The following is a 26,766-nucleotide window of genomic DNA, read 5'->3' on the forward strand; positions in this document are numbered from 1 at the left end:
AACAAGGCCGGTGCCTAGGGCAGCAGATTTGGAAGGGGCAGCACATCTGTCCTATCCACTCTCTAAAAGCCAGCACACAGTACAGTGAACGATATAGTGCAGGCTTTTACAGAGAAGACAAGGCACATGGGCTGATTAAGGTCGCTCTTTACAGGCAGTGCTCCTTTAAACCGTTGCTTCATTTAGAGCCGCCAGCATTTTTGCAGTGGAAGCGTTCTTGGTGAAAAACTTGACCGGGGATATGCTTACAAGGTGAGGCTGGAGGAGAAGACCTTGTGCCGATATGCTGCCTCCCCTTATCAGCTGTGGTGGGTCTGTGAGCGCAGTGCGTATTGCAGGTCTTAGAAGCTAACAGACTGGATGCATCTGTGCACTGCTTAGATCAGCTTGTGATGTCTAATTAAACTCTCAGTGCTAATATATGTTAGCTACTAATAGCTAGCTTTCTCTGCATTCATGAACCCATGGAGTAAATAGTAAATGGACATTTAAAAGTTTAATTACTTGAATAATGGTATGTTGTTGCATGTAAAGGGCAGTGATTGTTTCTAAGTGTATTCTTCTTTCCCTCCATTCTTCTCTCCCTTCTTTCCCTTTCTCCCTCCCTTCCTTGCTCCCTTCTTTTACTCCTTTCTTTCCCTCGCCACTTTTCTCTCTCTCCCTGCTTTCCTTTCCCTCCCTTTTCTCCCCTCCCCTTCTTTTCTCTCCCTTCTCTCAGGGAGAAAATGGTATGAGATGCGTGCAATTCAACCCACCTGTATGCAAGTGTTTTGCTAGCCCATTTTCTTTTGAATTGTTATGAAAAAAAAAAAAAAAAAAAACCATTTTACACACTGACCCAAAAAAATCTTAAGGGCAAAAAAGGACTAAAAACTTTGAGGGGGGCAACAGAATTTTGGGTGCCTAGGGCAGCACAAAACATAAATATGCCACTGGCCGTGCCTGTCAACTGACAGTATTCTGTATGCACGCATGGCTATTAGTTTAGAGGTGCAAGCGGCACCTCATTGGTAGAAGAGCGATGTGCCGTGGGCGGCCAGAGCTGCTGAGTTTAGCACTGCGCAACGGCACAGAAAGGGTGAGTTTAGCACCCCTTTTTTTTTTTTTCTTTTAACATATCTCATCACTTAAACTCCACTTGATTTTTAGTGATCGTAAATCCTAGTGTTTGCTAAACGCTTGGATTTACCATCACTTTAAGACTACAAACCATAGCGAGAGTGGGGTTGAGCAGTGATCTAATGGACTTTGAACGTGGCATGATAGTAGGTGTAAGACGTGCTGGACGAAGAGTATCTGAAACAGCAGTACTCCTGAACTTTTCACGTACCATAAGTTTCAAGGGTATATCGAGAATGGTTCAATGAACAAAAAACATCCAGTCTGTTGAGAAACAAATACTGGTTGATAAGAGAGGTCTGAGGAGGATGGCTAGACTTGTGCAAGCAAACAGACAGGCCACAATTTCACAAATCACATCAGAATTCAACCTTGGTGCTGAGAAAAACATACCGCAATGTACCACTAGGCGCACCTTGTTGCGCATGGGATACAACAGCTGGCAGCCACGTCAGGTTCCTTTGGACCGTCGAAGACTGGAAAAAGGTTTCTTGATCTGACAAGTCGAAGTTCCTAGTGCATGATGTTGATGGCAGGCTCCGAAATTGGCGAAAACAGCATGAATCCATAGACCGTTAAGGCTGATGAAAACTGTGCAAGGTCGTGGGGGTGGTGTTATGGTGTGGGAAATTTTTCCTGGCACACGTTGGGTCCATTGATACCCCTAGATTCACGTCTGAATGCCACAGCATACGGAAACATCTTTGCTGACCAAGTGCATCCATTCATGTTGATAGTTTATCCTCAGGCAGATGGTTACTTCCAGCAGGATAATGCACTGGTGCACAAAGCCTGCATCACTATGGGATGATTCATGAAACATGACAATGACTTTGCTGCAGTGGCCCACTCAGTCCCCGGATCCCAATCCTGAGCTGAAAAGGTCTATTCTATGAAGGCCTACACCTCCGTCAAATCTCCAGGAGTTGCGTGACACAATCATGTATGCATGTTAGGTACACAATACCTCCACAACATTTTCAGCATCTTGTTGAATTCATGCCTAAACTAATTCAGGCTATTTTGAAGGCTAAAGGAGGCTCAACATGCTACTAGGTAGCTGTACCTAATAATAATAAAATAAATATATAGATATATCTATATACAAATATATAGGGGCAGGGTGAAGTGTAGGGCACTCATGAGTGTCTTGTGGACTCTATAACAGGGTACCGGGACCAGGAAGACGCATGTGGATCTCTGGCGCCTGGGTTTGTTGATCCTAGTTTAAAACTGCAGAATCTGTTGGCCTCTCTACAAATAACAGATAAAAAGCAAAAAATGCTTCTAGCAAACGTTATATATACATATGCCCTATGCACCTCCAAACACGCATTGATTGTAAGAGGTTGCACATGGCATATGCTCCATGCAAAGTTAAAGCTTTTACTGAAACAAACTTCTAGATTACATCGCCATAGTAAATTTAACTTGGTAGTAAAAATAATACACTCTTTATTAAACACTATGATCTAACCTGAAATAATTAATTGAGATTTAATACTGCAGGAATAGGATATACACCCGAGTTGTGTTTGTTTACTTACCTAATAACACGACTGAATGTGTTAACCAATTCTTTATATTTAATAATTGTCAGATTTTACTTCATTCTTAAAGGGACATTAAAGTCAATAGCACAGCCCCAGCATACTATTTTGAGATACTTTGCACTGAAAATTGTGATTGATTAAAAAAAATCATTGCTTAATCACAAGTGGCAATTGCAGACAAACAGATGATCTGCTTGAGAATGTGTCCGCCTGCAGCTTGATAAATTCACCTTCTTTTAATTTAGTAAATTGCCACATCCTGGCAACCATAATTCCTAAAAATGTATTCCTTTAATTGTGTGTGTGTGTGTATTTATTCATTCATTCATATTCTCTCTCTCTCTCTCTCTATATATATATATATATATATATATATATATATATATATATATATATATATATACAAAATCTATTTACATACACCTTTTATTGTATCTAAAAAAAAAATGTTTGACAGTGATGCCCCTCATCTAGGTCACAAGGTCATAAAGTCAAATCATTAGTCTATCTGTACACAAAAATGTCTTGATACAACTAGTGTTATTTTTACTTTACTGTGAGTTTTAGACGCATAATATCACTATACTTGCATTAAAATATTCATGTATTATTGAGATTGCATTTGAAAGAGCAAAAATAATTGTAACATTTTTTTGAGGAGGTGTCTTTCGATGAAAAAGTTAAAATTGATGTTGCTTTAATATTGATATACAGGGAAAGATCTAAAGTCTTGACAGTCCAGGACTATTGTGTGTATATGTATATATCTGTATACACACACACATATATATATATATATCACATTTATCAATACAAGGCCTAAGCACACCCCTTGCACTAATGTAACCATGGACACATTAAGGAGGATTTGTAAAAGCACAGGCCGTGTGAATAAATCTGCTGTAATGGAGTATGTAATAAAACAGAGACCTTGACAAATGCCTTAAATAAAGAGATTGCAAATGAAAGAATTTGGACTGCAGAACCCTTTGTTAATCACCTACTGAGCATAGAGACATAACACATCTCGTTCTTCCTTGAACAAGCACATAGGCCATACATATACAGTTACAACCATCAACTAGTCAAAATCAGATTTATTATATAGCATCTGTAATATATACAGGTATATATAAAATGAAAAGAAAATTGGAAGAGCTGTAGACCCCCTTACAGAGGCATTGATGTCGTCGGGTCATGTAGTTTCTATACTACAGTTTACAATGGAGGAAATTAATCAAAGAACTACATTTCCCTTGATGCACAGGGGCATTCCAACTCACTTCCGCCTCCCCTCAGTGTGCCGACGAGGCAGGGCGAGGGTCTGTACCATGGGATAAGCGGTACTTTAGGTACAAAGCATTAAGACATGACTGTGTCTGTGCTTATAGTGAAGAACGGAGCGGTATTTTGCCGCTGCCTATCGGTATAACCAGAGCGGGGCTTACCTGTCTTGTCCTGCTGAAGTCGGAACTGCTGAGAGCTCGCAAAGCGAACACGTCACAGTCCCAGCCTACCGAGAGGCTCTGGCACCCAGGCAAAAGCAGCAGAGAGCCGAGCTTGCGATTACCGCATAATCGATGGGAGGATTCCTATGGGCTGCTGTGACCTGTGTCCCAGTTATCAATCAGCCAGGCATATTTTTTGTTGTTTATTGTAACAACTTATAAAAACACTACACACGTTATTTGTGGTAATGAAAACATTTTATGTAATTAAAGTAATAGGGTATTCACAATAGTGTTTGTTTTATTTATTCAAGGATATTTATGCAGGGATGATCATGTACAGAAGAAGCAATTACTCTTCAGAATTGTGAACTATGTCCTTCTTCACCAACTGTACTTTGTGAACCCCTTTCAGCCTTTAAATATATACAGTACATGAAACCCCAAATAATTATTTCATGATTCAGATAGACTATACTACAGTATGTTAAACAACTTCCCAACTTACTTTTATTATCAAAATTGCTACATTCTCTCTGTATCCTTTGTTGAAGGAACAGCAAGCAAGCTGAACACAAGTGAGTCAATGACAAGAGTAACTTAGATAATAGATGTAAACTGAAAAGTTGTTTAAAATTGCATACTTTGTCGGAATCTTGAAAGTTTAAAGGGGCAGTAAACTTACATACTAATGCTATATAATTCTGCACATAGTGCAGAATTATATAACATTAGCCTATCGGCACATTTATACTTTCAATTATTTTAGAGAAATTGTATGTAAAAAACTCATTTTACCAGAACGCCACTCCTTGCTCTACTAAGTGGGTCTGGTTTTTACACAGCGCATCGCAGTAACACTGTCTAGTCACAGTGTGCCCGGTCGCACCATTAAAATAAATGTAGCTCGCTCCCGCTCTGGTCTAGTAGCGGGAGTTAGCTACATTCATTTTAATGGCACGACTGGGCACACTGTGACTAGACAGTGTTACTGCGATGCGCTGTGTAAAAACCAGACCCACTTAGTAGAGCAAGGAGTGGCGTTCTGGTAAAATAAGGTTTTTACATACAATTTCTCTGAAATAATTGAAAGTAAAAAATGTGCCAGTAAGCTAATGTTATATAATTCTGCACTATGTGCAGAATTATATAACATTAGTATGAAAGTTTACTGCCCCTTTAATTTTAACTTGAATGTCCCTTAAAGGGATAATAAAGTCAAATTTAAACTTTCATGATTTGGATAGAGCATGCAATTATAAACAACTTTCCAAGTTACTTCTGTTATCAAATTTCCTTAGTTTTCTTGGTATCTTTTATTGAAGATTAAAACTAGGTAGTCTCATAAGCGCTCTGGAGTGTGCACGTGTCTTTAATACTCTATGGCAGCAAAGTTTTGCAACATTGTATAACAAAGCTACAAATAATGTTGCAAAACACGGCAGCCATTGAGTACTAAAGACACATGCACACTCCTGAGCTCTTATGAGCCTACCTAGTTTTACTCTTCAATAAAAGATACCAAGAGAACAAAGCAAATGTGATAGAATAAATTGGAAAGTTGTTTAAAATTGCATGCTCTATCTGAATCATAAAAGTTTACTTTTGACATTACTGTCCCTTTAAAGTTTTAAAGGGACATAAATACCTTTATAATGCATAGATATGTTTTTATAAAAAGAGAGTATACCTAGTTTCCAATATTTAATTATTCTAGTATTATGAAGCTCAATTTACAAGCTTTAAGGTGCTTGTGAGGAAGGTTTGCACATGAGATCCTGCAACCACAGTTTTAGAAACACTTGATTCTCTTTACCACCTCAGACGATCTACCCCGGCTCTCACATGATTGGCTGAGCAATATCAGGAGGCGGGTTTGCAAATGAGAGTGCTTGTGCAATCTTAAAGGGATTTTAAAAACTTTGAGGTGGTAATTTAAAATGATAAATAGTATATTAAAAAATGTCCCCTTTTACTGTAATTCCATTCTGAAATTAATGTTAAAAATGGAAGTTCAGAACACTGTTATATTCCACACAGCCATTGGCTGCACACTTTAGTGACCTAATTATAACTGTCTCTAATTGGCCACAGCAGGGAAGGTAACCTAAGTTACAATATGGCAGCTCCTATTGTTTTATAGACACTAAAACTTTACACTTATTTTGTCAATATTTAAACAGCTAATGAAACTTTAAAAAATAAATCTACATGTTATTCTCAGACTAATCTTTTCTTTTAATGCATCATTCCATTAGCATTTATTTTGTGTCTAATGCCCCTTTAAATTTCATCAGGCAATGCTGCCCTGCTGATAACGAATATGGATGGACAGATTACCTGACTGGAAACATGTTTGCCCACATCTTCAAAACTATACCTGAGTATATAAATTGTATATGTTGTATGCTAAAGGTATAAATAATGTTGACTATTAAATTATGTTCATACAGGTACAGCCACTTATAAACATTTGACATTAATAAGCAAGACATTTAAATATCAATGGTTTGTATCTGTTTTTTGAAGAAAATAAAAATATACATATTTTATACATCTATGATGGATGTGGATCAATCTATTCTTTATCTACTTACAGTGGTCTATTGTGTGTTAGCTTTTGTTAAAGGGGGAAAAATGCAATTTTTCTACATCTGTAAGAAATAAAGGATGTGCTACACATAAACTTTCATAGATAAATAAATAAACAGACAGATGGATTAGAAAGAGCTAATTACTATAGGCATTCTTCAATGTCACAAACAAATCTCCAATAGGGTAGGATGGTTTAAAGTAATGGTAAATTCAAGCGCTATAACAAACGCTAGGATTTACCATCACTAAAAATAAACATTAGTTTCAGTCATCATTTACCACAAAAACGCTGTTAAACTCACCCTATCTATGCGGCAAGTATATCGCTAACTCAGCGCCTGGGGCCGCTCACGGCACAGCGCTCTTCTCCAATGAGGTGTTATTTCCACTTCTAGCTGTGCTAGGATGTCAGTTGACACGCACAGCTATTGGTCAAGAGGTGGAAATGTCACCTGATTGAAGAAGAGCGCTGTGCCGTGGGCGGCCGGAGGCACTGAGTTAGCGATCTACTTGCCGCACAGATAGGGTGAGTATAACAGTGTTTTTTTAGTAAGTTATGACTGAAAATAATGTTTATTTGTAGTGATGGTAAATCCTAGCATTTTTTTTATATGATTGGATTTACCATCACTTAAGTAGAAATTTCACACTATTCAATAGAGATTTCATTTGATTGATTCCTGTGTCAGTCATGTAGGTTTACTTCTGTTCTTGACAAACCTGACCCCATAAATAAAATATAATAATCTTCTTTTTGTGCGGCTGCTATTGGTTAATAGCAGTAATACTAGCTACTACTTTATTTATGTTTAAGCTGCTGTCCAGCTGATTCTCTGCTGCCTTTCAAAAAAATTCCCCTTAGGAAATAGCAGACAAATGGATTTTTGTCAGCAAACTCATTACAAACAACCCTATGGTCAGATATAGGACAAAAATAAATGACTTTTCGTTCTAAACATTTTTCTTTCGTCTGTCCATATGTATAGGTTTAAGCTTGAAATGCAGAAGATTTTAAATGCTGAACTAGAACTTAAAGACAGTCTAGTCAAAAATAAACTTTCATGATTCAAAAAGGGGCATGTAATTTTAAACAACTTTCCAATTTACTTTTATCATAAATTTTGCTTTGTTCTCTTGGTATTTTTATTTGAAAGCTAAACATAGGAGGTTTATATGCTAATTTCATAGCCCTTAATGGCTGCCTCTTATCTGAATGCATTTTGACATTTTTCACAACTAGAGGGCATTAGTTCATGTGTGACATATGGATATCATTGTGCTCACTCACGTGGAGTTACCTAGGAGTCTGCACTGATTGGCTGAAATGCAAGACTGGCAAAAGAACAGAAATAAGGGGGCAGTCTGCAGAGGCTTAGATACAAGGTAATTAAAGAGGTAAAAAGTATATTAATATAAGCGTGTTGGTTAACGTGAAAGTCAATCCTAGCGTTTCTGAAATGCTAGAATTGACTATTGAAACAAATAAAGGGAACTTTCATTCATGAAGTATAACATATTTCATGCAGAAAGCTCCTTTATTTTTTCAAGCAATCACCATTCTTAGCTACTCAGGCAGCCCACGGCAAAAATGTATTTTGCTAAGAGGTAACTTTTTCGCCTCTTAGCAAATAGCGTGCAGGAAATCCGGCTCCCATGGGCGCCAAGCTGGATTTCCCGCACGGCTATTGGCTAAGAGGTGAAAACGTCACCTCTCTAGCAAAACAGCGATCTGCCATGGGCTTCCTTAGCAGCTCAGAATCGCGATTGCTTGAAACAAATAAAGGAGCTTTCTGCATAAAGTATGTTATATTTCATGAATCAAAGTCCCCCTTATTTGTTTCAATAGTCAATTCTAGCGTTTCAAAAACGCTAGGGTTGATTTTCACTTTAAGCAAAACTGGGGAATGGGTAAAAAAAAGGATTATCTATCTTTTTAAACAATAAAAAAAATCTGACGTAGACTGTCCCTTTAAATTCTGGAATTCAGTTTCTACTCAGCAAGTTTAGGGCTCTGCACAGGACATACATTGACTCCACCCACCCCTCCCATTACTACACTGCTCACAAGACCTCTCCCCTCCCTGTAATGCAAAGCCTCCAGGACAGGCGTTTTAATTAAAATAGGAGGTTTGCCTCTTTCATAAAGAGGTCTCATATCTCTCTGTATATTATGGAGAGCAAAAGAGGGAAAGTTTTCCATCCCCATTAGTTTAAAATACAAATATGGTGGGAAGTTGTTCTGTACAGCAACACTGTAGTGGCCACTTTAGAAATCACGCCATCATACCAGTTTCCTTAAACTGTGAGCGCTTTTTGCAGGGGGCACACATAGAAGCTAAACAAAATGCAGGTATAAGCTTGGCTTCACCTGGCCCCCCTGTAGCGATGCCACACTTCTGATTGCAGAGCCAGACGGGCCCCCTCAAGGCATGGGCCCAATCTCTATTGAGAGATCTCCAAGACCCCTAGCATTACACTTTATTTACAATTCCAACAAAGTAGTTGGGCAGGATACTGTTGTAGCACTCTTCCCTTAAATGTGGAGGATCAATGCATGTGCAGGTATGACAAATTTAAAATTCAAACTTTATTATGTCATCTAAAATGGGTTGCAGTGAAACTTAAAAACAGTTGCAGCAAAATAGCCTATACTCAGTAGACAAATTATCCTAATATGAGTAGTATAACATCTGAGTTATTTGAATATGTTTACACTAGTTAATACCCAAGGATCCAATAGTCTGTGTGCCTTACACTTATATGGCACTCAATAAATCAGAGTAACTAGAAGGTACAGCTTTGTATAATTCATTATACCTATCCAGATTTCACAGTACTGATCAGGATATTGACAAAATAGGGTGCGTATACTACTCACTGTGATTGAATCTCTAGGGGGCAGTAAAAAAGAGATTTTAAGATGATAACCCAGAGCAGATTTCAAATATAAGTTAATTATTAACAACACATATTCTCAAACATGCACAAAGTATAACTGTGCATACAGTGAGAAAATATAAAAATATATATAGTGGCACTGAATCTAACTCTCATGCGTGTCAGTTGTAAGTAAGTAATCACTCAGATGTTATACTACTCATATTAGGATAATTTGTCTACTGAGTATAGGCTATTTTAAATGACATAATACAGTTCGAATTTTAAATTTTTCATATCTGCACATGCATTGATCCTCCACATTTGAGGGAAGAGTGCTACAACAGTATCCTGCCCAACTACTTTGTTGGAATTGTAAATAAAGTTCATGTTTTGATACTAAGCACCTGTTAAAGGGACACTGAACCCAAATTTTTTCTTTCGTGATTCAGATAGAGCATGCAATTTTAAGCAACTTTCTAATTTACTCCTATTATCAAATTTTCTTCATTCTCTTGGTATCTGTATTTGAAATTGAAGAATGTAAGTTTAGATGCCGGCCCATTTTTGGTGAACAACCTGGGTTGTTATTGCTGATTGGTGGATAAATTCATCCACCAATGAATAACTGCTTTCCAGGGTCCTGAACCAAACAAATAGCTTAGATGCCTTCTTTTTCAAATAAACATAGCAAGAGAACAAAGAAAAATTGATAATAGGAGTAAATAGAAAGTTGCTTAAAATTGCATGCTCTATCTGAATCATGAAAGAAAAAATGTGGGTTCAGTGTCCCTTTAAACACTCCCAGCGTATAATAATAAACGCATTACATAAATAGTGTTCCCTCTACATTATTAGAGTAGTTACATTGCTCTCTTTTCCCCCCCTGCCATTACACCCCTGGAGCCCATTTATCAAGCAGTGAGCAGAAAACGCCTATGGAGATACCAAGGCACCGTGAATCCTCCAGAAACCCTAAAGGGGCATATAGTCAAAAGTATAGAGGCCACTAATAATTGCCAAAGACCTACTAATTAAACATTTACCTATATGTGTAAATTAATATACATCCTATATTATAAAAGACAAGAGTTTGTCTGAAGCCGTCATGCGCAGTTCAGACAAACTCTTGCCGCTGATCGCACGCGCACCCTTGGCCAGCTGTTGATACTTCGCACGCGCGCACTCTCGCACCCACTGATGTCAGCACTTTGACCCCTGCTGAATGCGCACGCACCACCCTCGCACCCACTTAGCGTAGCTGACAAAACTTTCACCGCGACACATGAGATCCCCCTTGCAGAATGCGCACGCACCCTCGCACTCACATGCGCACGCGAACCCACGCGCACGCAACTAATCGTTGACATGAGATCCCCCTTGCAGAATGCGCACGCACCCTCGCACCCTGCGCACGCAAATAGCCGTTGAAAGCAGCTGATCAGAGACAGGGGACAGGGGAGAGGGAGACAGGGGAGAGAGGGAGACAGGGGAGAGGGTGAGAGAGACAGGGGAGAGGGAGACAGGGGAGAGGGGGAGACAGGGGAGAGGGAGATAGGGGGAGAGGGAGACAGGGGAGAGGGAGGACAGGGGAGAGGGGAAGGGGAGAGAGGGAGACAGGGGAGAGGGTGAGAGAACAGGGGAGAGGGTGAGAGAGACAGGGGGAGAGGGAGACAGGGGAGAGGGAGACAGGGAGAGAGGGGAGAGGGAGACAGGGGAGAGGGAGACAGGGGATAGGGAGACAGGGAGAGGGAGACAGGGGAGAGGGAGACAGGGGAGAGGGAGACAGGGGGAGAGGGAGAGAGAGACAGGGGAGAGGGAGACAGGGGGACAAGGGAGAGGGAGAGAGAGACAGGGGAGAGGGAGAGAGAGAGACAGGGGAGAGGGAGACAGGGTGAGAGAGGGAGAGGGAGACAGGGAGAGAGGGAGACAGGGGAGAGGGAGACAAGGGAGAGGGAGACAGGGGAGAGGGAGACAGGGGGAGAGGGAGAGAGAGACAGGGGAGAGGGAGACAGGGGAGAGGGTCGGGGAGAGATAGGGGAGAGGGAGACAGGGGAGAGGGTGAGAGAGAGACAGGGGAGAGGGAGACAGGGGGAGAGAGGGTGAGAGAGACAGGGGGGGAGAGAGAGAGACAGGGGGGGAGAGAGAGAGAGAGGGGAGAGAGAGAGACAGACAGGGGAGAGAGAGAGAGACAGGGGGGAGGAGAGAGAGGCAGGGGAGAGAGAGAGAGACAGGAGAGTGAGACAGGGGAGTGAGAGTGAGAGAGACAGGGGGAGAGAGTGAGAGAGACAGGGGGGAGAAAGAGGGGAGAGAGAGAGATAGGGCAGAGAGAGAGATAGGGCAGAGAGAGAGAGAGAATATAAAAAATAAAAATAAACCACACGGCCTGTGTGAACGGGCTTTAGGACTAGTATATATATTATATATGTCATTTTAAGGTGTTGTACGTACAACTCTCTGGAGTTTTGGGAATGTTAACAGTTTGAGTATGTATCACCATTATGTCACAGTTTTGTCTCACCATAACAATCACTATGTGTGATTGGAGCACATTAAGATTTCATTTGTAAAGTGACTTGACACCCATTTACAAACACTGATCTACAATGCTGCCACTAAGCCATCTGAAAAAAAAAAACTCCAAGATAAATGATAAGATTGCTGCTACATTGTGGCCTGTAAACAACTGCTACAGCTCACAGTACCACTGTTGAGGACCAGAGGATATTCAGGTAGTAAACTCCCTTATGGAACACTATTAAGCAACCATAAAAGCTGCAGCGCAACATTATTATAGTTTGAGGGTTGGAAAAATATGGTAACAAGGAACAATGCTGGTTACAGAGAGGAACTGAGATAAATTATGTAAATAAATGTTGAACAAATTATTTAAAATATAGAGTTGTCTAAACAAAATTTATCAAGCAAAACATTTATGGTTGGCAAATTTTCCCCAGATTTTATGACTGCCATAAACGGTGGCAATTTATTGCTAGGCAACGTTTTGGTGCACCTCCCAGCAGTCATCACTGTTACTAATAATATTGCGCATGCGCACAAGCCCTTTTGTGGCACGTAAAACGTGTGATCGCCAGGTGCCTGGTATCGATTGGTCTCTAGCATTTCCTCATCTCTCTCTCTCTCTCTAGGATCCGCCCTTGGTTACCGTGTGTTGTTGCTAAGCAAACATTTATCCAAGATGGCTGCGCCCAGCAGAGTGACCAAAACTTGTAATTACTACGTGGGAGAAATAAAAAAGCAGCTTCGGCATGGTAATACATGGAATGGACATGGAAACTGTAACTTGCGATGTTATACACCGCACAGAGATGAAGTCAGTAATTGAACTCTATTAATAAAGTGTGTATACTGTAGTTCAAATGACTACATAGCCCATACGGGAGTAATACACATTATATAAAGCTAAACTTTGCATTTGTGGAGATGTCAAACAAAACAATATACAGTTAACAATGTGGTTCTTCCATTTTTCTTTCATAGTTATAGTACGATACTTTATATCTTATTAAGTTTTAAAGGCACATGATACTGAATTATTTATCTGTTCTACCTTAAAAAGAATGCTTAAAATACATATTAACCAGTGAGCAATAGAGTCTGGGGACTTACTTTTAGTTTCATTTTAATATCACAGCTTTTACCTAACCTTTTACAGGCAAAACTATTTTTCACATGTTTAACTGCTGCTCTCTCAAACATATTTTACTAACCTATTTTTAAAGGGACATGATGCCCAAATGTTGAAGCACTTGAAAGTTGTGTAGCATAGCTGTAAAACGCTGACTAGAAAATATCACTGAACATCTCTGTGTAAAAAAGGAAAATATTTAAACTTCAAAATTTCTTAAGTATTCACTGTAAAGAATGCTAATCTCAGGATTTGCCACTGAGTGTGCATCTGGCATGTGAAGGGCACAGTCATGTTATTTATTTTCCTATTCAGTTTAAGGAAGTTTACTGTGAAATTTATGTGAAATTAAAATGCACTGCTGATGCTGATTGGATTCCCCCCCAACTTTCTGCTTTACAATAACTGTTCACAAAGCACTAACTCTTATGAGCTGAAAATATCTTTCCTTTTTACATAGAGATGTTCAGGCAAGTGCAGAGGGTTTTTGAACCAGGTGGGCATTTACTTTGAGATGTTACCTCAGGTGTTTCCCTCTGACAGAGCTAAGGTGGGATTTCTCATCTCATTACTCTCTGACACAGCTCTTGCCTGGGCTAATCCCTTGTGGGAGACTAATAAACCTGTGATTTCAAATTACCCTGAATTTGTGGCCTCCTTTCGAAGGGTATATGATGCTCCGGCTCGCACCTCCTCTGCTGCTAAACGACTCATGTCCATTCAGCAAGGTACAAGATCTGTTGCTCAGTATGCTATTGAGTTCCGTACGCTTGCCGCAGAGGTAGGTTGGAACAATGAAGCCCTTGTTGCCGAGCCTTCTTTCATGGGCTCTCTGATGCAATCAAAGACGAAGTTGCTGCCAGAGATTTACCAGAGGATCTCGAGGCATTGGTGTCTATTTGATCCTAATTGACATCAGACTCAGAGAGAGGTCCTCTTTCAAGGAGCGCTTGCGGAAGCCTCCTGTTCCATTGTCTCCTACGTGTTCGTTCCTACCCATGCCTCCCTCTCCTCCCATGCCTCCTGGTCCCGAGTCACCAGGTACTGCTGCGCCAATGCAGCTGGGATTCATGCGTCGCTCCGCGGCGGAGAGGGCCTTTAGGAGGAGGGAGGGGCTCTGCTCTATTGTGGGTTACAGGACCACCTTTTGAAGTCTTGTCCTACACGGCCGGGAAACGCTCACATCTAAGGTCCTGTCATGGGCAGACCTTGGGTGGTTTATCCTCGTCCCCGGAACCACTTAAGGAGAAACCTTTGGTCACGGTTGTCCTTTCCTGGGTGGACTCCTCCATAGTCACCCAGGCTCTTGTTGACTCCGGTGCTGCGGGCTAGTTCATTGACAGTGCTTTTGTATCAAAGCACTCCATTCCTGTTTTGCCTCGGTCTGTTCCGCTTGCTATTGAGGCAATTGATGGCAGGCCCCTTCAGCCCGCACTTGTTACTCACGAAACTGCTCCGTTGTCCATGGCTGTTGGGGCTCTCCATTTTGAAACCCTCCAGTTCCAGGTGATAAACTCTCCACATTTTCAGTTGTTCTGGGTTATCCCTGGCTCCAAAAGCACAATCCCAGTCTCGACTGGCGCAGTTCCGAAATTTTGTCATGGTCCCCGCAATGTATTTCCACTTGTGTTCGGAGACCAGTTAAAAGTCTTGTGCACTTCTTCGGTATCTCAATTGCCAGAGGAGTACCGAGAGTTCCTTGACATGTTTGACAAGGTGCGTGCAGTACGTTGCCTCCTCACCGGTCTTACGATTGTGCCATAGACCTGCAACCCGGAAGCCATTCCTCCTCGGGGCCGGGTGTACCCTCTGTCTGTTGCAGAGAATTGTGCTATGGAGGAGTATGTTGCCGATGCTCTGTTGCGGGGGATCATCCGCAAATCTTGCTCTCCTGCAGGGGCTGGCTTCTTCTTTGTGAAGAAAAAGGGTGGCGGTTAAGACCATGCATCGATTATAGGGGTCTTAACGTCTTACCATTAAGAATGCTTACCCCATTCCGCTTATTACGGAACTCTTTGACCGCCTCAAGGGAGCTACGGTCTTTACTAAACTTGATTTGAGAGGGGCGTACAATCTCGTTAGGATTAAGGAGGGCCACAAATGGAAAACAGCATTTTAACACCAGGAGCGGGCATTATGAGTATCTTGTAAATGCCCTTTGGCCTATGTAATGCTCCTGCTGTTTTCCAGGAATTTATTAATGATGTCCTACGAGATATGTTTGCAACAGTGTGTTGTGGTGTACTTAGACGACATCCTCATACACTCACCCACACTTGAGGCTCATCGGTTCTGATGTTACACGGGTACTTCAGAGACTACGTGAGAACAGCCTGTTTTTGTTAAACTCGAGAAATGTGAGTTCCATCAGACTCAAGTAACCTTCCTAGGTTATGTTATCTCTGTTGCAGGGTTCTCCATGGATCCTGACAAGTTATCTGCAGTGGCCTCGCCCAGTTGGTCTTCGGCCTATTCAACGTTTTTTTGGGGTTCGCCAATTACTATAGAAAGTTTATTAAAAACTTTTCTTCCTTGGTCAAACCTATCACAGACATGACCCGTAAAGAGAATGATCCACTCCATTGGTCACCTACTGCCATTAAGGCCTTTGATAGTCTTAAGACTGCCTTTGCTGCCGCTCCAGTTCTTGGCTCATCCTAACCCTGTCCTGCCTTACGTTCTTGAGGTCGATGCGTCTGAGACTGGAGTAGGTGCCCTCTTGTCTCAATATCCTATGCCTGACGGTTCTTTGCATCCGTGTGTTTTCTTCTCTAGGAAATTGTCCTCCAGCGGAGTGCAATTATGAAATTGGCGACAGGGAAATTACTGGCTATAATTTTGGCACTTAAGGAATGGAGGCATCTTCTCGAGGGTACTAGCGTGCCAGTGCTCATTCTTACTGACCCCAAGAATTTAACTTATCTTTCTGAAGCAAAACGTTTGTCACCCCGACAGGCAGATGGGGCCGCTATTTTTGTCTTGGTTTAATTATGTGGTCTCCTATCTGCCTGGTAGTAAGAATGTTAGGGCTGATGCCCTATTTCGACAATTTTCGCCTCTGTCCAAGGAGGGAGTCTGTACCTACTCCTGTTATACCTCCTTACCATATTTTGGCTACCATACATACTAATTTGACTTCTCCCTTGGGGGAGGAGATCCTGCTGCACAAAACCAATTCACCTCCTGAGAAAACCTAGTGGTAAGTGTTTTGTTCCTGAGAATCTTCGAACTAAACTTTTGCACACTTACCACTATCCTAAAGTCCGCAGGTCACCCAGGCAAGAACCAAATGATTGGGTCTGTCACTCGACAATTCTGGTGGCCAGGTCTTCGTTCTAATGTTGCTGCATATGTTGCCTCCTGCTCAGTATGTGCACAGAATAAGACTCCTCGACGTCTTCCTGTGGGTCTTCTTCAACCTATTGCTAATGGTCGAGCGTCCTTGGACACATCTTTCCATGGACTTCATTGTCGAGCTCCCTGTTTCCAGTGGCAATACTGTTATCCTTATGGTGGTTGACCATTTTTCTAAAATGTCACATTGCATTCCCTTGATGAAGCTGCCTACCGCTCAGGAGCTTGCTTCAATTTTTGCCCGGGAGGTCTTCCATTTACATGGGTTACCCAAGGAGATAGTGTCGGACTGGGGGTAGCCAGTTTGTCTCCAGATTTTGGCGTTTCCTTTTGTGCTTAAATGGGGACCCAAATTTCCTTCTCCTCGGCATATCACCCTCAATCCAATGGGGCTGTGGAACGGTCTAATCAAGCTCTGGAACAGTTCCTCCGTTGCTATGTCTCAGATCACCACAATAATTGGTATGAACTGTTACCTTGGGCCAGAGTTTGCTCGTAATAGTGCTATTAATGCTTCCTCCAAGTTATCCCCGTTCATGGCGAATTATGGGTTTCAACCATCCTTGTTGCCCGATTCATTCATGTCTCAGGGTATTCCGGCTTTGGAGGAGCATCTCTGGCAACTCCGTTCCACGTGGGTGCAGATTAAGGATTGCCTTCATTGTTCTATGCAGCGCCAAAAGTTCCAGGCTGATCGTAGGCGTCTCCCCGCACCTTCCTACCAGGTTGGTGAGAGAGTTTGGCTGTCCTCCCGCAACTTGAACCTTCATGTGCCTTCCAATAAATTGGCTCCCCGTTATGTTGGTCCTTTTCAAATACTCCGACGGGTTAATCCTGTGGCTTACGCTCTTGACTTTCCTCCTGCTATGCGCATCTCCAATATTTTTCATGTCTCCCTCTTGAAACCATTGGTTTGTAATCGGTTTACCACTGTGTTGCCTCGTCCCCGTCCTATCCTTGTTGACAACCATGAGGAGTATGAGGTCAGCAGCATTATTGACTCTCGTATGTCCAGGGGCCGTGTACAGTATTTGGTTCACTGGAGGGACTACGGTCCGGAGGAGCATTCTTGGGTTCCTCCTCTGATGTTCATGCTCCTGCCCTCCTCCGTGCCTTTCATGCCCGTTTCCCCCAATAAGCCTTTTGTCCTCCCGCGGGGGAGGGGTCGTTGGAGGGGAGAGTACTGTTAGGGTTTTTTTCCTGTTTTGTTTGCCATGTGCCTACTGGCAGCCATTTTTACTCATCTCTCTTCCTGTCTTGGTGGCATTGTGGGGGATGCTGCCTCTGTCATTGGCCTGCACTTCCTTTTAAGGCCAGTTTGTGAGAGCTCCTGTGTTTTACTGGCTGCCTGACGTTTTTCCTGGTTCCTGATCCCATGGCTTCGTTCCTGACTCTGCTATTTTCCTTGTTCCTGATTCCCGGCTCGTCTGACTATTCGCTTTGGCTCCCTGACTCGGCTCGTCTGACTACCAGCTCTGGTTTTGACTCCTTGCTTGTTATTTGACTTGTGGACTTTTTATTATTTTTTGCTATTAATAAAGGTGTGATTATTTTTGCACTTCTCGTCTGATTCCTGGCACCCTGACACCATGTTGGTGTTATAGCGAGAGGTTTAGAAGAATCACACTCTCACCTTCAAGATTCATCAACTAGGGTGCGAGCAGTATTTTACAACAGAAGACAAAGATGGCTGACACTCACTATTTTTTTGTGTGTTTTATTGTACATTTCAAATCCCGTTATGTTTTGAGGTCTTCAACCCTTTATGAATAATATAACTTCTCCTATTAATACAATGAGCATTTTCTCAGGTTCTCATTTCTTTCATGTAATTGGCAAGAGTCCATGAGCTAGCGACGTATGGGATATACATTCCTACCAGGAGGGGCAAAGTTTCCCAAACCTCAAAATGCCTAGAAATACACCCCCCACCACAACCACAATTCATTTTTACAAACTTTGCCTCCTATGGAGGTGGTGAAGTAAGTTTGTGCTAGATTTCTACGTGACATGCTCCTTCTCAGCGTGCTGAAGCCCAGGTTCCTCTCAGAGTGCAGTGAATGACAGAGGGATGTGAAAGGAGTATTACCTATTGAATACAATGGTCATCCTAACGGGGATCTATTTCATAGGTTTTCTGTTATCGGTCGTAGAGATTCATCTCCTACCTCCCTTTTCAGATCGACGATATACTCTTATATACCATTACCTCTACTGATTCTCGTTTCAGTTCTGGTTTGGCTATCTACTTTATGTAGATGAGTGTCTTTTTGGTAAGTATGTTTTCCTTTTATTTAAGACACTCTCAGCTATGGTTTGGCACTTTATATGTAAAGTTCTAAATATAATGTTTGTAATTATATTTGCCATGATTCAAGTTAATCAGTATATTTCCTTCTTACAGACTGTCAGTTTCATTTTTTGGGAAATGTATATATATATATATATATATATATAATATATATATATATATATATATATAATATATATATATATATATATATATATATATATAAAAAAGATGAGAGAACATTTTTTCTTACCTGAAAATTTTTCAAATTGACTTTCTTTTCTAAATTGCGGGCTGTTAGGCTTGCGGGAGTGCAAAATGCTACAATTTACTGCGTCATTCTTGGCGCAAGACTTTTTGGCGCGAGAATTAAGTTTGTTGACGCAATTTCGCCATTTCCGGGGTCTTAGTTGTCGCCGAGAGTTTTCACGTAGTTGCGTCATCTATGAACGCTCGTGTTTTGTTGCAGACCTTGGCGCCAAAAAATATTTTGTCAGTTGGTTGGCGTCATACTTGACGCCAGATTTTTGACATTATTTTAGTCCTTATTTCATTTTGCTTCTGGTTTCCAGAGGCTTATTTTGTTTGCATTTTTTTCCCATTTCTGAAACGGTCATAAAGGGGAAATTGATAATTTTGCTTTATATGTTATTTTTTCTATTACATATTGCAAGATTCTCAAGCTGACCCTGTATCAGAATCTCTACTGGAAACCTGCTGCCTGATGTCGGTTTCTACCAAAGCTAAGTGCATTTGGTGTAAACTTGTGGTAACTGTTCCTCCCGGCTGTAGTTTGTGCTAGTTGTCATGATAAACTTTCAAAAGCAGACAATATTTTCCATTAGTAATAATCCATTACCTGTTGTTGTTCCTTCAACATCTATTGTTCAGGATATTCCTGTTAATGTGAGAGAATTTGTTTCTTAATTCCATTCAGAAGGCTTTGTCTGTCATACCACCTTCTAATAAACGTAAAAGGGTCTTTTAAAACTTCTCATAAATTGATGAATTTTTAAATGACCAACAGCATTCTGATTTATCTATCTCTGATGAGGATCTATCTGGTTCAGAAGATTCTACCTCAAATATTGACACTGACAAATCCTCATATTTATTTAAAATGGAGTATATTCGTTCCTTATTAAAAGAGGTGTTGATTGCATTAGATATGGAGGAGACTAGTCCTCTTGATATTAAAACCAGTAAACGTTTAAATTCGTTTTTTAAACCTCATGTAGTTATTCCAGAGGTTTTTTCCAGTTCCTGATGCTATTTCAGATGTAATTTCTAGGGAATGGAATAGACTGGGTACTTCTTTTAAGAAACTGTATCCTTTGCCAACTGATAGATTGGAGTTTTGGGAAAAGATCCCCAAAGTTTAATGGGCCATCTCTACTCTTGCTAAACATACTACTATTCCTACGGCAGATAGTTACTTCTTTTAAAGACCTTTAGATAGGAAACTTGAATCTTTTCTAAGGAAGGCTTATATGTTAAGGTCATCTTCTTAGGCCTGCTATTTCTTTGGCTATGTTGCCTGCTGCTTCAACCTTTTGGTTAGAAACTTTAGCACAACAAGTACCAGATCATAATGTGTATAGCATTGTTAAGTTAATTCAATATGCTAATAATTTCATTTGTGATGCCATTTTTTTTTTATTTATTATTTTTATTAGAAATGCACAAGTCAGAAAGCATCAACCAAGGATTATTACATTATTATCAACCAATACAGCTTTAAGAATGATCTCAGAAATAATTCTCTTTCCTAGTTGAATGTACAGGGTGTCCCCAACGTTGAGGGTAATCGTGGGTGCCATCGACGTTAAGGCTTTATCTGTAATTAGTTGAGCTTCTTTCAGGTGGATAAAATAAATTAAACTAGTAACATAATCTAAACATAAAGAAAAAGGAAATTATAACAAAGTCCCTGTTGTTTATAACAAGCTTCCTCTGTTTTCCAGATGTCACTGACAAAGGAAAGTATCTCTCTCATATGAAAACAAGCGTTTTAAATGGTTATGGCAGTTCTGGCGGCTCTGCACTCTCCCTCTCCCAGGATGTTGGGTCTTATTCCACGGTGTAAGGTCAGTGGGTCTCAAAGTGAGTGTTTTTGATATTAACAAAACTATTTGTTTAGCGATCTGGATTTACTAACATGGTTGTTTGTGTGTGCTGTGGGGGGTAGATAGTCTCACAGGTACTCCTGCCAAAGTAGCTTAGCGTTCATTATAGTGTCAATTTTGTTACGGCATAAGTAACCATATGTCTCAAGGAAAATGATCTTCCACCTCTTCCACCCACATAACTTCGCTCAGGGTACTAGGTTTTTTTCCAGTGACGCGCTATTAGTTTTCTTGCACTGTTGAGTCCTATCTGTAGCACTAGTCTTTTCAGACAACAGGTAATTTTGGGTAGGTCATTTAATAGGGCAATATGTGGGGTCAGTGTAAATTCGGTGTGATTACTTCGTCTAAAATAGGATTCTACTGCATTCCAAAGTGGATGGACTTTTGGGCAATGCCACCCACATGTGGATTAAATTGCCATGTTTTCCACAGCCACGCCAGCATAGGCTGGATGTGTTGGGGTAAATGCTAGCTAATCTTTGATGGGGTTAGATACCATCAGAGAAGGATTTTAAAATTTAATTCTAATATCTCGGGGGATGTTGAAGATTTTTTGAGGGAGCTGAAAATTTTATTCCCATTTTTCTGTGTCTATGTTGTCCTTTGAGGTCGAGGTGCCATTTAGCTGTGTAGGGCGGTTAGAATATCTGTGGGGGTGTTTGTAAGAAGCTTGCGAGATATAGAGAGCGTGCCTCTAGGTATAATTCCGCTATGACACATCTGTTCGAAAGCAGTGGGCCTTCTCAGCAGATCCGACTTAAATGGGATGTATGTATGTAGTGTTGTAGTTGAGCGTATTTTAGCCATTTGGTGAATCTACCCCCTGCTAGATCTGCCAATTTATCTCTTTCTAATAGTTTGCCCGCTTCTTGTAAATTTGAGTAGAGGGATCGTATAGTCCCATTCAGTCAACCTTTTGAAACCTTTATCTAGGCCTCCCGATCATTTCTATATTTAAAGTTATTGTGAAGAGTGGTGATCTATAAGTGGTAATGTGAGGTTTGGTAGCAATTATGTGATCCCAAATTTTAAAAGTTGCTTATGGATTTCAAGATGCCGACACTGGGGAGGTCTAAGGTCTTTAGATACCCAACATAGGGCATGCACCAAAGGTGCCATTAGGATGTGTGAGTCTAATGTGACCCATACTTTACGTTCTTGCGCTCTATGCCAGTCTAGTATCCTTTGTAGTGTCACTGCTGGTAGTAGCTCTTCTATTCTAGGTAGCCTAAACCTCCATCTTTATTTAGTCTGTACATTGTTTTCCTATTGATTCGTGGTCTGCATTTACCCCATACGAACGCATTAAAGGCTTCTTGAATCCTGTTTATGTACCAGCTAGGTAGATAGAGTGGAAGGGTTTGTAAAATATAAAGGATTCTAGGTAGCTGTGGTCATTTTAATGGCTTGTATCCTACCCCCACCAAGATAGTGGTTTATTTGCCCATGTCTTCAGGTCGCGTTGTGTATTGAGTAAGAGTGTATTGTAATTTCTGTCAAATAATGTCTTCTGGTTGGCGAGAGGTGGATCCCTAGGTATTTTATGGTGTCTGATTTAGTCGAAGCGGGCAGATTGTCGACAGGGATTTAAATTTGGCACTTGGTAACGTAATATTCAGGGATCTCGGATTTTTGCTTGTTAACAAGGAAGTTGTGTACTTTCCAAACTCGTCAAGTTCTACTAGAATCTTTGGGATGGTTGTCAGCGGGGATGACACAGTGAACAAGACATCGTCCGCATACAGCGCGACTTTGTAAATCCTGTTTATTTATCAAGATCCCCTGAAATGCACTGATTCTGGCGTACTCGTGAGGCGAACACCTCCATCATTAGGATGAAGAGGGATTGCGGGATAGGGACAACCTTGGCGTGTGCCATTGTGTATTGGGGAGCCTATCTGACAGAATCCTGTTTACCTTTACTTTCCACACTTGGGTGAGTATATAGGTTGAAAATGGTGTTTATTATTTTTGGTCCGAATCCTATGTTTTTTAGTGTTAGTTTAAGAATTGCCAGTCTGTCCGGTCGAATGCTTTTTCTGCGTCTATGGCTATAAGCAACTGCCTCGATATTGTGATATTTTGTGTTTTCAATAAGTGTCAACGCACCCTGAGGGTGTTTTCCCTTGCTCTCGGCCCGCACAAAACCCACCTGATCCGTGTGTATATATCGTGCAGTACTAAGTTTAAACGATTCGCCAAAATTTTTCCTAGGTTTTTTAATATTATCAGTGGTTCAGGAGTGAAATTGGTCTGTAGTTGGCTGTTTCTTCCGGGGATTTGTCAGGTTTTAGGATCACCGATATGTGTGAGTCGTCGCTAAGGTGGTTATTCTCATCTAGAGCGTTGAAGTGTTTCAGTAAGTGTGGGGCTATCTATGTTCTTGAATGTCTTGTAATATAGGTTAGTAAGACCCGTCTGGGCCTGGGTTTTTCCCTGTGGGAAGGTCTTTGATAGCTTTCAATATTTCTGTTAAAGTTATAGGCCTTTCTAGGTCTGTTGTTTTGTGCCTGCGTAAGTTTGTTCAGATTGGCTGAATTTATGTATTCTATAATTTTTTGGGGTGTGTTCTGTGGAAGCATTAGTCTTTAGGTTGTATAGTTGATGATAGAAATTTTTAAAGTGCATAGCAAATGGCCTTGCTGTCGTGTATATGCTCTCCCGAGTGGGGTTCGCAATCCGTGAATGTGTGTGTGGTGAGTTCTGTCTTTGAGGTTATTTGCAAGGATTCTTCCTGAGCGATTTCCTTTCATAAAAGGTATTTCTTCCTAAGCTGTAAAGCCTTTCTCTGAGCTTCAGAGTAGAGTAGCCGTTTTAAGTTCATTCCTAGTGTGCTTTAGGTTTTGTAGAACGCTAATGTCAGAGGGTGCTGTTTTTATGTTGCATTTCTAGCGTGTGTAGTTTTGTTGTTAAAGAGTTTATTTGTGCGTTAAACTGCTTTTTGAGGTATGATTTATGCTTAATGCATTCGCCTCGAAATACAGCTTGTGAGCGTCCCATATGTAAAGGGGACGAGTCTCTGGTATTGCGGTTTATGTTGAAAGTATTCTGTCAATGTGGACGTCAGTTTTTTCATTGTTGGTGGATGGTGTAGAAGGTACGCGTCCAGTCTCCAAAGGAATGGTGTATTGGGGTGTCTGGCCACTCAAGTGTTATAGTTATCCATAGAGTGATCTGACCAAGCTGTAGGGACATTATCTGAGTCTAGGTAGTAATGAGAGTGTGATTGATCTAGATAAAGGTGATCTATTCTTGAATACATGGCCAGGGAAAGGAATAAAAAGTAAAGTTTCGCTGTGTGGGATGCTGCATTCTCCACGTGTCTATCAATCTCAAATGTCTGATACATTTAAATACTGAATTGGGGGAACGTGGCGATGTTTTGGTGTTGGCAGAAGTTGTGTCTAGAGTGGGAATCTAATGTAGTGTTAAGGTCTCCGCCCAGGATTATGACCCACCCCTGCCGGCATCTTGCACCATTGTTTTTAATTTGTTAAAGAATTTAGTCTTGTGGGTACTGGGGAGCGTAGACATTCACAAGTGTAACATGGTCTTATTATATATGATGCCAACTAAGATAAGGATCCTGCCTTCTGTATCTGGATGAATGTAGAAGTTTAAAAGGTAATGATCGGTGTATGAGGATTCCGACTCCGTTCCTCTTCTTTTCATGGAGTTAAGATAGCTGAGTGGAAGTTTTTATTGTGGAATTTAGGTTGTTTGTTTTAGAAAGTGTGTTTCTTGTACAAACACTATTGAGCTTTTCTGGTTAGTGAACCACTGGAGTGCAACTGACCTCTTTGTCGGTGAGTTGAGACCCTTAGCGTTTTGGGAGGGCTATTACTAGTGGTCTATGTGTCATTTTTATTTTTGGTCTGGTGTTCGGTGAGTGAGGTGTCAAGTGTGTTTCTTACCAATGTCTTGGCCGCTTTATTTTGCCGTGGAGACCTTTTATAACGAAATACTGTACATACCAATGGGAGCAGGGGAGAGTGCCGACACCGCCTGCCTTGAGAGAGTATATACTCATAGATCTGTATGAACATATTAGAGGAGCAGAGGTTAAACAGTGGACAAAGATAACATAAATAGAACAATGAAACAATCAACAAATTTAAAGAGCATGTAAAATAACAGTTTAAACTAGTCCAGGAGCAAGGGTATACTCCGTGTCCTAACAGTAGAGGAGTGGAGGGGTAATAGTAGCACTATAATACCACTATCTTTCCCAGTTGGCTACTGTAGAAAAAATGTCTTGAAGGAGTTTTTATTTAAGGCTAAAGTCTAATGTATGTCATAATAGGAGAACTGATTATTTGCAACAAAGAGGTAGAAAGTCCAGATACTGAATACTTAGTCTTTCAACCAAGAGGACCAATGTCTCTGTGTGATGATGCTGTGTCAGTAAGAGTCGGCCATCAATGGTCCGTTTGATCCCATGGCTTCTGTGGTGGGCAATGTTCCGAAATGTAATATACAAGATGCTGTTGGAGACATCAGGGTGGATCTGAGGTGGTGTCCTTGAGCAATGGGGGGTAGGGGAAACAGTTTTTCTTTTTCTGTTTACAGTGATCAATTTTTGACGCTGTGTTTTTGGAAGAGGGTGGTCTGTGTCTGGAGAATCCTCTGTGTGTTCCAGGGCTTGGGGGATGTGTTTTTGGTAGAGGAATATCAGTTGGGAGCAAAAGGAGTCCCAAGTCTTCTAGGTCTTTGTATGTAAACTCTTTGTTTTCCTTGGATACTTTGATGGCAAGGAAATCCCCATCGGTATGGTTCATTGCAATCTCTTAAGTGTGTGGTGAGGAATTTCACTTCTCTCCGTCTGGCTAGAGTCAGCGGGCTAGGTCAGCAAATATTTGTATTGTATCCCCCCCGTCTTTGTGGATTGGTGCCTTCTTTCTAGCTGCAGCCAGTAGTTGTTCCTTGTCTTTAAAATTGTGACAGCGGAGGATGATATCTCTGGGGGGTGCCTTGTTTTGAGGGTTTCGGTTTTATAGGCTCTGTGCATCCTATCTATAGAGATGTCAGTCCTCTTCTTTTGTGTCCAGAAGGTAACTAAAAAGGTCTTGACATGTTACCTGTGGAAGCGCAGCATTTGAGATGTTTTCGGATACTCCTCTGATCCGCAAGTTTTGGCGTCTTCCACGATTATCCAGATCTTCTATCTGCATTTGCATTTGCCTTATCTTCATCATTCCTGGTGCTGAATTTGCATGCTATATAGCTGGATAGGTCTGAAATTTCCTCTGCGTGCTCTTCTATTGTAATACCCTATTGCCAAGATCAGTAACGTCCCTTTTGACCTCAGATAAAACTGTCTTTTATTAACTGACTGACCTGGGTCATAAAGGCTGCAGAAGTCTTCTTTAGTTGGGAGTGATTTTAGGGTCAGTCTTTTGTTATGGGGAGGCTGGGGTCATTTGTGGGGGTATTGGGGTCCTCTTCCTGTAAGTCATTATCTGGATGCGGGATGTTGGCGTTATAAAGGCTGTGGTATCCATGGCTTTAAAATATGAGTTCAGTTTAGTAGTAGTAGCCATTGTTGATTTGCTCGCCTTTTCCCCCTTGGGGGGGGGGGGGGCATTTGGATGCCATTTAGTTAAAGTGCGTCAGAGGGCCAGGGTTCTGGCTAAGTGTAAGGTTAAGTGGCAAGGTGTTTATTTTTTGTGGTTCTTGTATCCTTGTAGACGGTAACTGCAGACGTAAGTCTCCTTATACCTTTTGTTATTTGAAGGTGCGGTGGGATGTCGTG

The 26,766-nt window shown here is 41.2% G+C and overlaps 2 protein-coding genes across 2 annotated transcripts in view; one reads left to right on the forward strand and one right to left on the reverse strand.

The window, feature by feature from the left end:
• Nucleotides 1–4,209, reverse strand: part of RER1 (retention in endoplasmic reticulum sorting receptor 1) — a 63,653-nt gene extending 59,444 nt beyond the window's left edge. The window contains exon 1 of the mRNA XM_053690351.1: nucleotides 4,121–4,209. The gene's annotated coding sequence lies outside the window, so the exon portion shown is untranslated. The remainder of the gene's footprint in view (nucleotides 1–4,120) is intronic.
• Nucleotides 4,210–12,781: 8,572 nt separating this feature from the next.
• MORN1 (MORN repeat containing 1) overlaps nucleotides 12,782–26,766 on the forward strand; it is a 569,760-nt gene continuing 555,775 nt past the window's right edge. Inside the window, exon 1 of the mRNA XM_053690352.1 lies at nucleotides 12,782–12,864. Coding sequence (XP_053546327.1) covers nucleotides 12,792–12,864 — 73 coding nt within the window. The 5' untranslated portion in view covers nucleotides 12,782–12,791. The remainder of the gene's footprint in view (nucleotides 12,865–26,766) is intronic.

Source organism: Bombina bombina, chromosome 8 (genome assembly GCF_027579735.1).
Source record: "Bombina bombina isolate aBomBom1 chromosome 8, aBomBom1.pri, whole genome shotgun sequence".
Classification (NCBI taxonomy): Eukaryota; Metazoa; Chordata; class Amphibia; order Anura; family Bombinatoridae; genus Bombina; species Bombina bombina.